Source organism: Panthera pardus, unplaced genomic scaffold (genome assembly GCF_024362965.1).
Source record: "Panthera pardus isolate Hobbes unplaced genomic scaffold, ASM2436296v1 HiC_scaffold_24, whole genome shotgun sequence".
NCBI lineage: Eukaryota > Metazoa > Chordata > Mammalia > Carnivora > Felidae > Panthera > Panthera pardus.
This window is the reverse complement of record NW_026526810.1, coordinates 76,972,734-76,988,111: the sequence shown is the minus strand read 5'-3', so window position 1 is coordinate 76,988,111 and position 15,378 is coordinate 76,972,734. Positions and strand designations below refer to the sequence as shown.

The 15,378-nt window shown below is 41.7% G+C and overlaps 1 protein-coding gene across 3 annotated transcripts in view; it reads right to left on the bottom strand.

Moving 5' to 3' along the window:
• PSMA6 (proteasome 20S subunit alpha 6) overlaps positions 1–15,011 on the bottom strand; it is a 29,902-nt gene extending 14,891 nt beyond the window's left edge. For 2 of the 3 annotated variants that reach the window (XM_019426156.2, XM_019426158.2), the window contains exon 1: positions 3,699–3,869. In XM_019426156.2, the coding sequence (XP_019281701.1) occupies positions 3,699–3,774 (76 nt within the window). In that variant the 5' untranslated portion in view covers positions 3,775–3,869. Of the gene's footprint in view, positions 1–3,698; positions 3,870–14,977 lie in introns of those variants that run through there. The other variant, XM_019426157.2, reaches the window with a different exon arrangement.
• Between the last annotated feature and the right edge of the window lie 367 nt (positions 15,012–15,378).

Sequence of the window (15,378 nt, the reverse complement as noted above, 5' to 3'; positions counted from 1 at the left end):
AGCTGTTTATTCTTCTGTCTTTCCCTAACCTTGGAACATAAATGAGAAGTGCATCTCATTCCTTAGCACCACCTATTACCCTCTTTAAAACTGTGATCTTTGGGGTGCCTGGATGGCTCAGTCAGTTGAACGTCCGACTCTTGATTTTGGCTCAAGTCATGATCTCAGGTCCTGGGATTGAACCCTGCATCCAGCTCTGCGCTGGGCATGGAGCCTCCTTGGGATCCTCTCCCTCCCCACCCCCTCTCTCTCTGCATCTTTGCCCCCCTCCTCCACTCACTTGTGGGCGCTCTCCCAAATGAAAAGACAAAACAACTGTGATCTTTAAGCAGGTGGGGTCATTAGAAAACTTGGCACTGGCATGGGGATGTAGAGGGTGTATATGAGGTTTGAAAACATAGTGTTTGATCTCGTTACTTTCTGGTGTAGTTATAATATGTATGTATTTATGTATGCAGACATTTAATTTCAAATCGATTCAAGGAGGGCATGAGAAGTCTAGGTTCAGAAACACTATTTTTTTTTAATGTTTATTTATTTTTGAGGGGGGGGGGAGAGGGAGGTGCATGAGCAGGGGAGGGACAAAGAGAGAAGGGGACAGAGTATCCAAGATGGGCTCCAGGCTGACAGCAGTGAGCCTAATGTGGGGCCTGAACTCATGAACTGTGAGATCATGACTGAGCCGAAGTCAGATGCTCGACCGAATGACCAGGTGCCCCAGAAATACTACTTTAACACGAGGTTTTTTTTTTTTTTAATAGCAAAAAATGTAAACAGTAAATACTTCCCAGTCCATTTATTTATAAAACTCTTGATTCCATTTTTATCACCCACTCATTTCTTCCTGACAGCATCCCTCACTGAAACATTTATTGAGCACTTACTTTGTGAAAGACACTGTTCTAATAAGTACATTGTATCCATTAAGTCATTAAATCCTTACAGCCCTATAAGGGACATGAAATTATTATTTCTATTTTACAAATCGAAGAAAATTCTCATAGTTGGTGTGGAGCAAGAACTTGAACTCAGGAATCCTGGCTTTGATACTATGCCAGACTGGTATTTCTAGATTAGAAAAGTGTCCTATCCAGTCTGATTCTACCAGTCTATTTCTTTCCTGTTCCTTATCAGTATACTCCCTTCTTAGAAGCAACTGGGCAGTGCTCATATCCCCCTGGCAGGCACATTCAAATGACACTCCTCTCCTCCCTTGCCAGACCTATCCAGCAAAGGATCAGCAAAATCAGGAGAGAAAAGCCCGAAAATAGTGAGGTTTATTTTGTCCCACCTGGGCCTTAGTTTCTTCATTGATAACTTAGGGATTTCTGAAATTAGATTTCAAAGCTGGTGCTCTGTGTATAGTTCTACAATTTTTACATACACACACCCTGAATACATTCATTAAAAGAAAATTTTCAGTAGTTACTAAAGAGTACAAACAACGAGAAATCATTCTCTTACTCCCTGGGAGCAAACACTGTCAACAGTCTGTAATTATGGGTAACATTTTAACTTTAAATTTGTACCTCTATTTTTTAAATTATTGCCTTTAGACTACATTTATGTTTTGAGTCCAACTATGGAAGAGGAGGAGCATACACTCACCTCTCCATTAATCTTTCCTTCCCCAGTCACCTCCCCATTTTTGCTTTATTTTTTTCCACTATCAAAGTTAACAATTTGCACTCATAATTCTTATATACTTTGTCTCTGGTGGATTCTAAAGTTTATAAACTCATCAAGAGCATTCACAATATTATAATGTACAAATATTTCACTAGAGAACCAAGTATGGATAGACCATAAAAAAGTAAATACTCCATGTTTACAGAGCTACTAAGCTAACAGACCAAAAAAAGTGAGCCAAAGAATCAAATAAGCACCTAAAAACATTTACTGAGCATTTAATACTGTGCTAAGCACTCTACATGTACCATCATATTTAATCCTCAAAACAAGCACACAGGAAGGAATTGTTAACCCAACTCTGCAAACGGAAACTAAGGCTAATGTTAATGTTATAGATCACTTGCCCAGGTTGGCTAGTATGCAGTATGCAAGGATCTGAATCCAGGTAAGGCTCCAGGGCCTGACCTCTTCACTATACTGCTTGCTCACACTAACTGTTCTTTCACTTTCCTTTTCCTAGCAATATCTAATTAGTGCCCTGAATAGCAGAATGTGTTATTCAACAAGGCAGTGCTTAAAGTCATCCTGTCTAGAGATTAAGCTTTTGGACTACATGTTTCATTCCAAATCTTTTTAAATTACTTAACTGACACTATATCCAGCCTTTCTACTCACCTAATCTGGAAGTATTAAAGACTACTTTTTGGCTGGATTTCACAATACGGTATATAGCAAAGCAAAGAGTAGGTCTGACTTTTCCTGTTCACATATTAAAAATCATAAAATAGAACATTTAAAGCAGTAGTCCAATATAGAAAAATTCTCTAAAACTTGGGAAAGAAACTAAAAATGAAACTTCCTTGAGGAGTTATCTTTCTTCTGCCTTTGGTCATATTTTTCGATTGAGGATGAGTGAAAAGGGTTACTGAATTACCCTTGTTTCTTGCTACCTTGTAAACAGTATATAGCCATATACTGTGTAAGTTTCATTCCAAGTTATCTTGAACTATTTCTAAAATTTACAGGTGAAGAGAACCTCATTTATAGGTCAACTCTCTTATGATTTCCAAGCAGAGATGGTATTACTGTCCTCCCCAAAGCACTGTGGCGGTAAACTCACTCAAAAATCAAAGGATCATGGGGTCAGATGTAAATCAGATTCTCCAGATATTAATTAAATTCCCTATGGCAGGAGATTAAGAATCCCTGACACCATTTCAATCCAACAAAATATATTGTTACACTGAATGAATGGTAAATAGTTTAGGGTTTATTTCCACTAAGGCTGTCTTTCAGGAAACAGCTAGTTCACCACTTCTCATCCACAATTCAAAACAAGCTTTTAAACTATTTAGAAACATTCAGATGTGGGTTAAAAGGGGATGCTAATTTCAAGAACAGCTCCAGAATTGACAGCCACTCACTCGATCTGCCAGTTTTTCAAAGATGTCCTGATCTGTAGATCCTTGTCATCTGGCACTTTTTACTTTTCTTTTTATACGTTTGTTTACGTTATATATTACTCTCTTTAAGCTGTGAGCTTCAGTATAGGAGAGGGTTTGACATCTTTGCATCCCCTAGGACCGCCACAGTGTCCTCCACATAAAAGGGTCTGGATGCCAGTGTGGAATTAACTACTACAAGGAAGTACATGTTGCAAACAAAGGAAAACGGAGAGGAGTGTTTTAATGGCAAACTTAAGGTGCCAATTATTCTTTAGAGAAGTCCAGATGTTGGGCCCATCCAGCCCAAAACGTAACAAGTGAAAAGGCGTCAAGAAACCAGAGTCCAGAATTGCAGTCCTACCTTCCTTAACTCTTTATTGTGTCCAGGAGGTGAGGCCTCTCGCCCTTAAGAGCCCGAGGCCTTCAGCCTTCGGGCCCCCCGATCCCTGCCTCCAGACAGGCGTGGGAACACCTTGGGAACGGACCCTGACTCGGCCTTTCTCCCGTCCCAGCTCGGGCCATGCTTCAGTCGCGGACTAAACTCCGGCCGCGTCTGCCTGTTCCAGGCCGTACCATGACAGAGCAATTCGAGTGGACCACAGGCGGACTCGGTTCACTCACCTACTTGGTAGAGCCGGCCCTCGGGTGAAAAAATGGTAATGTGGCGATCAAACCCAGCGCTGGAACCACGGGACATGTTGGCGCACCCACTATTTCAAGCACTGTCTCTGAGCCCCGTAGCCCCCGTACCAGGCGTACAAACCCCCCCCGGAAGTTGCAGCAACTGCTTCCGGGGCACCGGCCGGCTTCATCCGCTCTTACGCGCGGAACTCGCGACTCCAGCTCTAATTCAGGCGCGGAGAGCGTTCCGAGGCCACACCCCTTCTTGGGGGGTGGGGAGAGCAGGGACGGTGCGGCGTGGGGGCGCTTTCAGTGAGCGCTTGCGTCAGCTACGCGTCTGAGCTGTGTACAGATACCAGGTGAAACTGGCGTTGTGGCGGTTTAGAGTTTTCATCTGGAAAGTGAATGGACTGCAGCAAGGACGAAAAAGTTTTCTGGGGGCCCCGAGTAATAATCTGCCTACCGGTGGGACCTAAATGGATGGATGATGTGTTTAAGTCTCTCGTTAGTTTGGGGACGTATGTATCCAGCTTGTGTCTAGATTTCTTGCGTTCTTTCTAATCTACTCTTTACCCATCCACTTTTCTTCCTACTACAGGAGAAAATGCGTTGCAGGTGTTGCGGCAGTAACCGTTAATTTTAGGTACAGAAGGGAGCGGGTTCTAGTAGCTACTGGAAAGAACAGAACTGTCTTCTGGCCAGGCAAGGCCAGCAATCCCGACAGTTTTGTCTTAGAAGTAGAACTGAGGAAATATAGGTGAGGAATATGAGGAATCATGAAGTTAAGTTGCTTTAATTGATAAGAACGGAAAGGACATGGAGTATAGCCCTGTTCATTTGTTGAATGAACTAATGGGAGTAGCGGACTGGGTGGCTCCGGGGAGGAAAAGTGGCTTTTCAAATTGTAAAACGGTGCCTATTTTGACTTTTCCCCAAGGCACACTCCTATTTAACCAATATTAAATGCAAAACATGACGTTAGGCTGGTGTCCCTAACCTCCCCCGTTTGTGCATCTGGGAGGCCGGTTTTGCCAAGGTTTCTGGCACTTGAGTGCCTGCTGTAAGTAATACTAAAGGATTCTTACATCTTTAACATATTTTCTCCTAAGCTCACTTTGCATTTAAAGGAAAAAAATGTGTAAGAACCTCTTAAGTAGTTCTTAAGGAAACCCCAAACGTCAACAATGTTTTTAAAAATTAAACCTCCATTTTTATCAAGCTGAAAAAGTCCAAAAGTGAGACATGATTAAGATAATAGTAAATGCATACAACATCTTTGGCACACAGGGTACTTTCCAGCTCTAATTTCCAAGTGTACCGATAAAAGTTGTCCGTTACTTCTGGCGCAGGTCCCTACCCTACCCTTAGGACCAACTCCTGACCTTTTGGGTGCTTTTTTCCTCACACTCTGAGCGACGCTAGTGTATTATAATTTACCGGACTTTACCTGAATAGTCATAAAGAGTTCTTTGTAAGGCTGCTAAGGAGGGTGAACTCTTTTAGTCGCACAGCCTCAACAGCCCCCCACCCCATGCTGATGTCTCCCAAACCTACGTCTCTAGCTGGACCCTTCTCCAGAACACGTTCTTATCTAATTGCCTGTGGGATGTTTTTCACTTTGAGACACAAGGTACCTTAAAACGCAATGTATTTAAAACAGAGCTCATCATGTCATTTCTTCCCCCACCAAGCCAGTTCCCGCCCCTTGTACCACACTTTACAAGTACTCAGAACCCAAACCTTGCAGCAGTCTTCGATTCCTCAAAACTTCTTACTCTGTCCCTATATTATCCTGATCCTTCATTTTCTTTTTTTCTGTTCTGTAATTCATAATTTTGTTCACTGTTTATTGTCCCATCCCCCACCCCCACCCCCACTGCCCCCACCCCCCACTTGCTCCACGAGGGCAGGAATCTTTGTTTTGTTCACTCCTGTAGCTCAGGCAACTTGAACAATGCCTAGCATATATCAAGTGCTCAATAAATATTAGTTGAATGAATGAATCCCTTACAGCATCGGGGTTAGGAGTACATCCTTTTCTATTTAAATATGGATTTAAATGCCATTTGTGGCAGTTACTAGATATGTGACCTTATGCAAACTCTCTAAGTCTGGATTCCCTTATCTATTAATTTTGGATAAGATCCACTTTATTGGAGGCTGTTGTGAGGATTAAATGAGAAGGCAAGTGAAGAACTAAACAAAGTACCTAGCACGTAACCTGGCGCATTAAACAGTTTATGTTATTGTTGCTTTCCTGTCTGGTCAGTTACCAAATCCTGTTGATTATTCCTATGGGATAGGATATGTCTGCTTTTCATTCCCACTGCCATGCAGTGATGAGATATTTAAAATCACAGACACTGGAAGCCATTAGGATGTCACACGTTCAAACAAATCCTCATCCCTTCTTAAGGTTACATTTAAGCTGGGCCCTGAAAGAGGCATTGGATTTCAGATGGTATATACATTTTAGTACTCAACCTGGAAAGAATCAACCTCATTTTCCACACAAACACAAACTGAAAGCTACAATTAGAACATTAGACTCCCTTAGGGCAGCGGTCACATTTATTTTGCTCCCTAGTGTATCCTCAATGGTAAACCATGTCTAGCATGAAGTAAGCACTCAGATCATTCAATGGATATGCATGCTCACTATCTGAGTTTTCTGTTATGTTTGTTTTTCCTAATTTGGAGATATTTGTGAATAAATGAGAAATCCAAATTTCAAAAACTTAAAAGGTCAGAGATTTTATATTAGAATTTGAGATTTTTTTTTCCCCATACACAAATGAATTCCTCTGGGAAATCTTTCTGAAAGACAAACCCCTCGCTGAGTCCACTGCTAAGGGAAATCCCCTGGAAGCAGACTGACTATGTGCCACTGGGTGCCAAGCAGCAGCCAAACTACTCACCCAGGTGGACTTCCCCCTTGGGTTAGGGAGCTTTCACCAAAGTCGTCAATACTCTTGTAGCTTTAACACAGGCCTATGGGGGCAGACTTGCTGTGTCTGTGTGGAAAATTTGATCTTCCTCTCTGTGGGGCCACCAAGTTAGACTTTTTGAAATGACTTTCTGGTTTTTTGAAAAATTTTAGAGATGACTTGACATCTTGTGAGTCTTGGAAAATCTCCTGGGGGCCTCCATTTGGCAAGGCCCATATTCTCCCCTGGGGGTGGAGGTAGGTGGAAGGTTGGGGTTACCCACAAGGCAAAGGTAAAAAGTGGCAGCGTAGATTCCCAGTGACTGCAGACATGCTGAATCACGTGGTGTTTAAAGGCAAGATAAGAATTTAGCCCTTAGCTTACAGTGAGCCCAGGGAATATAAAAATGGAGCTTATCTGTGTTTCCATGTGATATTAGCAGATGTTGAAACACTGCCCTGTCAGTTAGCCATCAACACTGGTAACAGTATTTTAGGAGAGTGAGGATTTCTTGATGTTAAGGGACCCCAAAGGTCAACTGGAGCCAGGACAGAGCTCAGGATGTAGCAGCTTGGGTGGACAGTAGGAGGGAGGTAGACCTCTGCCCAGCTCCCTGGCCAGACTTCCCAGTCAGGTGCTTCTCAGGGAACTGAGGGCAGGGACCTGGCTCTATTTGTATGTTTCCCTGTTTGTATCGTTCTCACAGCAATGTCAGTCCTACAGCTCTTCCTCCAGTAGCTATGGTTGGCTGCCTGGGAGTTGTCATTCTGGCTGAGTCTCTGGGAAGGAGAAAAGTGATGTCTCTGTACTCTAGTTCTATATAATTTATGGGCAGAAAAGAAGGACAAATGCACCAAATGTGGGGGAAGTGTGCTTCTGTGACTTACATGAAGCACTTGATTATGCCTTTACTTGAAAGTCCTTCAAATCCTTTACGTGACCAGATTCTAATAAAGCAACACTCCCCTGCCCCCTTGTCCATAACATCTAGTGTGGTTCTCTCATCCTCCAATACCAATGGTGAGTACAAGATGATGTCTATTGACATAGCAGTCACACAACTGTCATTTCCATTCTGCTCCATCCTTTCCTTACCAGTCCATATAATTCTGTGCCTGGATTCTATTAGTCATCGCCAATATTGAGAATGTCCTTTGCTTTGAAAGGGAATAAACTTGCATCAGCCTAACCCAAAGGACATTTAACTAAAACTATCCAGGAATCCCCCACCTTCCCTTAAATAGAGCCAAAACTTTTTTTTTCTTTTTTAGAGCCAAACCTTTAGCTTTCAGTTTACCCTTGATTTTTAGCTATAACAACGTCAGTATTATCTTCTTACAACTTTTGACGTTTCTCTTGCTTTCTCAAACCCTCCTTAAATGAAGATGCAATGCTCGACTGATCTCTTGTTTCTGGAAGCCAAAGGTCTTGAGAAACACTTGAGAGTTCTCATGGGTCTCCCCAGAATACTGGAAGAAGCAATGGAAGACCCCAGCTGTCTTGGGCTTAACCGTTGGTGGTTTTTAACATACAACTTCCCCTTAGGCATGATAACACAGGAAGCCCTGCATAGCTTAAGAGAACAGCAAATGTTCCAGTGAAAAATCTGAAGGGGAAGGGAGGGGCCTGAGTCTCGAACATGGTCAGGCTCTGAGTGTCAGAAGCGCTGAATTACAATCTGAGCCTTGCCAGAGACTACCTGATGACCATGACCTCGGTTTCTTAAACAGGCAAGCATGCTGTACCCACCTTAAAGGCACAAAGAAAAAAATATTAACCACTACTGTGAAAATAAGTCACATACTAATAGACTTGAACTCAGCTTCTCTCTTTGTAAAGGGGAGCCACTGGTGAATAAAGGACTGGATTGTTGGCTATTTTGCTTTGATCTCACCCTAGTACAGAAGGAAACCAAGTACTGCACCAACCTACACTGCACTCTGCTATTGTTCAGAAGTGAAAGTCTATTTTCTTAACTTGGAGAGCAGCCAGTTCTTACCCACCCTGTCCCACACACATGCAGCCTCACCCACGGCTGTGGACAGGGGGGTGGGAACTGTAAGCATCAATCAGTTCATTGATAAGATTTTCATACCTATCATCTTGAGGTCTTTAGGAATGTTATTTAACTTCATTCGCTCTGCTCACCACCCTCACCCTTACCCCCATTCCAGCCCCCTAATCAGGTGGGGAAAAGAAGGTACAGAAGTTGGCCAGCACCAAGAGACCGAATTAAGGACAGAGAGGAAATAAGACTCAGCAGCCTTCCCTTTAGCCTAGAGACACTTCCTCTTCCTTGAGGTTTCCTAATTGGCTTCCTCTAATTCCTGTTTTCTTACCACAAAATTAAGTCATCTCTGATGCTCAGAATCAGCCAGCCTCTCTCGGGGTAGTAACAGGGGAGACAGCAAATGAATGAGGTTTCTGATCATTATAACCAATATTTTCAGTCACTAATTTAGGAACTAGTTTTGAGAAGCCAGTTATTGATGGGAAAGTAAGAGAATGCTCCAGTCTTATTTTCTCCTTGCTTTGAAATGATTGATGGACCTGAGTTGAGATCCCCAAATTTCACCCCAAATGCATTTTGTCCACAGTGGTCAAACAAAGGCAACTTTGAAAAATCAACCAATAACAGATCTAAAACATTTCCAAGAGTAAAAATTCTGGAATGAGGTCTTACAGGTGTATAGCAAATTTTATTCCAGTTATCACAGTGCATGTACATAATGATGCCTAATACATCATACTGAATTCATATAAGACATAGGGGGCTTACATGGTAATGAGAGGGTGGCAGTGAGAAGTTAATATTTCTTGAGGATCAAAGGATCAGACACCAAAGACTATGTTCTTGAGTTAGCTCACACACAAAATACCATGGAGCAAGAGGGGAATTCACTCAAAGGAGAAGTGGGAATTGGAGATAAAAATCAGGAAGATATTTTCAAACAACTTCTCCAAAGTCATTCAACAAACATGTATTGAGCCCCTTCTATGAGTAAGAGGCTGGGCTGGCTGCTCTGGGAGGCACAGAGATGAACCAGACAAGGGCCCCACCAGAACCAGAGTTCAGTGGGGAAGATGAAACATGACTAAAAGCAACACTAACAGACAGTTCATGATACATAAGGTAGACTCCAACAGAGCACTGTAAATGGCAAATTACCTTGGGCCATAGGGAATGTACGCTTCCTGTTGGAAGAAGTATATGTGAGCTTAGCATAGGAAGACAAGAAATCCTCCAGGTGTGTTAGTTGTTGGAAGCAATGTCAATCAGTGGCACCAAGATGTAACATGGAGTGGGAGTGACATGAAGAGAGAAGCAGAGAAGGGAAAAAAAAGCCTGTGCTTAGGACATGGCAATGGCCTAGCTTGACTAGGACTCACAAATGTTCTAGATTAGGACACAAATGCAAGGAAGAGGCCTTGAATGCCTAAGCTAAGGAACTTAGGCTCCGGTTGGAAGGCAATGGGGAGACATTTAATATTTTTGCTTTAAAAAAAAATTTTTTTTTTTTTAGTGTTTATTTTTGAGAGAGAGGGACAGAGTGCAAGTGATGGAGGGGCAGAGAGAGAGGGAGACACAGAATTCAAAGCAGGATCCAGGCTCTGAGCTGTCAGCACAGAGCCTGACACAGGGCTCGAACTCACGAGCTATGAGATCATGACCTGAGCCGAAGTCAGACATTTAACCAGTGGAGCTACCCAGGTGTACCAATATTTAATGTTTTGGAGTAAGGGAAGCAGCATAATTAGAATTATGCCCTGGGAATATAAAGCTAGTGGCATTGTTTATGATGAACTATGTATAGATGGGGATATCAATCAGGAGGCTATTATGAATAGTCCAAGTGAATGTTTCTGAAGGCCTGAACTGGGATGGTAGTAATGGTTATGAAAGGGAAAGAATATTTACAAGAGATTTTTAAATAGCTGTCCCCCTATTGTTAAAAGTAATATACTATTCAAAGCAGTGCTATTTGTAATAGGCAAAAACTGAAAGCATTTAAATGCCCATGAATGGTACAATCAATAGTTGTGGTGTTCACACTATACAACATTGTACAACAATAAAAATGACTGAAATACAGTTACATGCAACAATATGGATGAACTTCACATAATGTTGAAAGGAAGAAGCCAGCCACAAAAGAGCACATCCTGAAGATTCCATTTATATAAAGTATAAAAACAGGCAAAATGAATCTATACTGTTAGAATAGATAGTGTTTAAGTTTGCGGTGGCAAGAAATGATGGAAGCAGGCATCTGCATTCTGCTAACAGAATCTGATGAACAGATTGTGATAAAACTCCAATTTGATTTTTTCTCTCCCACCCTTTCTTCAATCTTTCTTTCCTCTACACGAAAACCTGGCAGGTCTCATTACTTTGCTGTTCCTCAGACAATATGCAGTTCTATGGTCACTTTAAGTAATAAATGAAGTCTCAATTCAGAAATCAGAATATCCAGTTCTAGAACAATAAAAATTCCAAACAGCACTGCATCATTTCTAATCTGCCAGCTTAAATTGGTTTCAGATTAAAGCCTCCCAGCGGAAAGGGATTGGGAACATGGTTGGCTTTTCTGGTTCAGTCACTCCTGGTTCAATTCTGCCCCCAGCCAAGGTGGAGGATGGACAGTGGAGGGCTAGGATGGGAGGGTAGGTAAGAATGAATGGTTAATGTTTTCTAGGCCTAGCAGCTACTTAAAGCAGGTGCTTTTGGTGAGCCTGGTTAAAGCTGATGCTTCTTCTCTTGGCCACTCTTCTAGGGCCATATATCTTTATATGTAGGTGGTTACTTGCAGCAACTTCTTCAACCCTCTGGGCATCCAGAAGTTCCTCTCCAGCCCAAGACAACCCAACCCCAACACATCTGGCTCCCATCTGGCCCTTGGGAAACCTTTCAAGGCAGTCGCCTTGACTCAAAGGAGCCTCTGACTCCCTTTCCAATACTGCTTTTTGGCCCTTCTGTCATCTTCTATATTTGCAGACACACTCAGGCCCCATCCCCAGAGGCTTTAGCTTACTCAGGCACCAGAACTCTGGGTCACCCATACTGTAGGAGGCTCTCCAAGTCCTCCTGCTGAAGCATCTTTCTTGAGGTCCTGGGGCAGAGGACACAACTCAGAGCCTGGCAATGGCTCTCTAAAGAAACTTCTTTATCTTTTTCTTTCCTCTGACTCTTTTATATGTTTGGCCTGGCTAAGAGGCCAGAGGTTGTGAGTCAGATTCTTCTTTATTCTTTTTGTAAAATCTGTGTATGTACCTCACATTCATCTGGGAATCTTAGTATCTACTGCATTTGTGTCTCAGTGGAATACAGCACATATATTGTAACAATTTCAGGCTATGCAGGAGATGAAAAGAAGAAAGTAAAAATCATCCACAGTTCTAACACCCAGAGATACCTATTAATATTTTGGAATCAACACAATGTTATTTCTTTTTTTTTAATTTTAAAAAGACTTTATGTTTTTAAGTAATGTTTTCTCCTACATGGGGCTTGAACTCATAACCTTGAGACCAAAGGTTGCATGCTCTACCGACTGACCAGGCAGGCAGCACAACGAAATGTTATTTAAGATACATTTCTCCAGGTATCTCTTTCCTTCCTTCCTATTTAAAAAATGGGATCATATTAGACATACCATTTTGTAGATGCTTTTCATTTAATCCATGCCAACACACAGAGTTTCATTTTAGTCACTGTAACATTAAAAACTACATTTACTTCTTTATTCCCTTGTTTTGAGCACTTAGTTATTTCCAATTCTATTATTATCATCAGTAACACTATTATGAACATCTTCAGGTACAAAGCTTTACAAAAGAACTTTTTTTTTTGAAAGACAGTCAAGAGTCGACTAGCCTGCAACTGACATTTTGAAAGTATAAATCAACACAATTTGCTAATTGAGTAGGTATGTGAGTAAGGGGAAAGGAACAAGAAAAAATAACAAAGTAAGGCAGGAAGTTGCTTTGGGTGAAGATGAGTGGTTCCCACAGTGGTTCAGTTTGTAGGTCCTCAGGCCACCCAGGTAGAGATACTCAGCTGCAAATGTGGAATTAGAAAGACACCAGGGGTAGAGATGGTGCCTACCTTTGAGATGTTTGTCTATTATACTAACCCTAGCAAGGCATGGTTTATGTCAGGCTACAAGCCTAAAGGTATTTGCAGTTAGCTGCGAAAAGAGCCAGTGGAAAGGGATTAACTGAAGAGAACAAGGTCTCAAGCCACCAAGAAGGGACAGAATGGAGGCAAGTAGAAAAAGTAACCTAGAAAAGAAAAGGGAGAAAAGTTCAGGATGGGAAAGTTACTGGAAAGGACAAAAATTGCTGAAGAGGCTTCAGCAGATTGCAGATGGCTTGTAGATCTTAGTTAAGTCATCTGCTGACAGTGAGAATAGTGAGGTTATGACTCAGGACTCAGACTCATGAGTGTTGTTGTATTATTATTTTAAAATAAGCTTGAGCTCACTTGAAGCTACTCACGATACTACTCAAAATATGGTCTGTAGCATTGCATCACTTGGTACACCAGACGTTAAATCAGAATCTGCATTTTAAACAAGATTCCAGATGATTCTATGTCTATTAAAGTTTGAGAAGTACTGCTGTAGCCCATCTTCCCAATTAACAGAAAAGGGAATGGAGGTTTTAGGAGATAAGCCATTTTTCAAGTTAATATTGCAAAAGGTGAGAGAGCTCCTTCAGGAAATTAATGGGAATTAAATTAAAGATGAAAACAAGGATCTTCAAATGAGAGTGAAGTTCCAGCTGTATAATTTCACGACTTTTCTAGCAATACTTGTGTGTAGGAATGGAGGAAGTGGAATGGTTTGGGGCTGTCCAAAATTAGGTTTAGGTAAGATGCTGCAGGAGGTGAAAGGAACAAAAGAAGGCAAGCAAAGGCAGATGGGGATGGACAATAGAGGCCTTTAGGTAAGGAAGGGATGGGCCAAAGAATACACCATGGAACTGGTAGTTGGGATGAAGGAGTGGGGCTGGTAAAGAGGTTGTGGTCAAAATGAAGAACTTAAAAGTTTGAAATCCTGAAGGTAGAACACCTTTTTTTTTTTTTTTTTTAGGTTTACTTATTTATTTTGAGAGAGAGAAACAGAGAGCAGGTGGGGGTTGGGGAGGGGAAGGGACAGAGAGAGAATCCCAAGCAAGTTCCAATCAGCACAGAGTTCTATGAAGGGCAGGACTTGATCTCACAACCTGTGAGATCTGGACCTGAGCCCAAACCGAGAGTCAGTGCTTAACTGACTGAGCCACCTAGGCACCCCCGGAACACTTTTAAGTAATTTAAAAGGTCCAGGTTGGCCGTCTCACAGGGGGCTGAAAATGACCAGGTTTAAGAGGTTAAGAAACAAGACCAACATATGAGTGGTGTTAGAATCTCCGGGGATAATGGCAGTGGACCAGAATAAAAAATCTGGTGACATTTATAAAGCACAAACTGTTCAATACTGATTGCCTCACATAAACTTCCCTTGGTGGGTCAACGAACAAAAAGAGCCATGTGATTTGCTTTAAAAGATAAAAAGCCCTTTTTATCTGTGTAAAGCAGCAATCCTTCCTGAGACTTTCTCTTCAAAAACTTGGTCTGACTAGAGTTTATTGCTTTAGCAGTTGGACATCAGAGGGCCTAACTTGGAAAAGATCCATTTCTTCAAAGATCTGACCACTCCTGCCAGAATAAGACTAAATGCCAAAGGACATGACCCTTAATTTGAATCAGTAGATACTATCAGAGTGACAGCTTCCTGGAACACCAATTTCCTTCTGAACCCAAGGAAGCCTTGGGTAGTATATCAGTATACAGCTCTGCAAGTAGTAGTTTATGGTATACAACAGCCCTAGCTTAACTTGGCTGGCTCTCTTTATGAATTTACATTATTATGATTAGAGTATACAAAGAAGAAATGGTAGAAGACCATACAAACGTTTTCATTTTCTCTCAGGTGAACAAAAAGTTACAAAAGAGTTTACAGAGAATTGATCCTTTAAAAAAATCATGTGCATGTAATAGCCATATCTACGGATGTATAAAAACTTAGTAGCAACAGACAGCCCAGCTTTGGAGCAAGGGATAGAAAAAAAAATGCAACTGTGGATTCTAGGACAAGGCACTGAAATGAGGAAAATAGAATAATATATTTTTAAAGACTTAGGAATAGGTGCACCTAGCTGGCTCAGTTAGTACAGCGTGTGGCTCGATCTCAGGGTTGTGAGTTTGAGCCTCACACTGGGAGTAGAGATCACTTAAAAAAATAAATAAACTTACAAAAAAAAAAAAAAAGACTTAGTAATTCAGTACATCTTAAGCAACAGGGGACTTACCTTTGGGAAGACCTGCCATGACCACTTCCAAAGGAACCTATTTGATGGAAGTGGAGGCCCATTCTCTTCTCCCAGGCCAGGACACCACTCTGCCCCGGACAGCCCAAGGAACAGCAGAATTGTGAGAGAATTCCACTGGCACCTGTCAGAACCCGGATATTCTCTGTTCTGATGTGGTCATAGAAAGCAAAAGAAATCTGTTCAATTTTAAAGGTTTCTATGTGAACTAAGCTTGATACCAAGTAATGTTCTAGTCTAGCTGAGAGTGATAGGGCAATCTGACCCAGTCTCTTCAAAAATGAATTTATGTCTCTACCATAGTAGAAATTTAAGTCCCTAGCAGTGATTTTTCCAGCATTTGCTTTTTGTGCTGGATTTTAATTAACACCAAAGAGATGGTG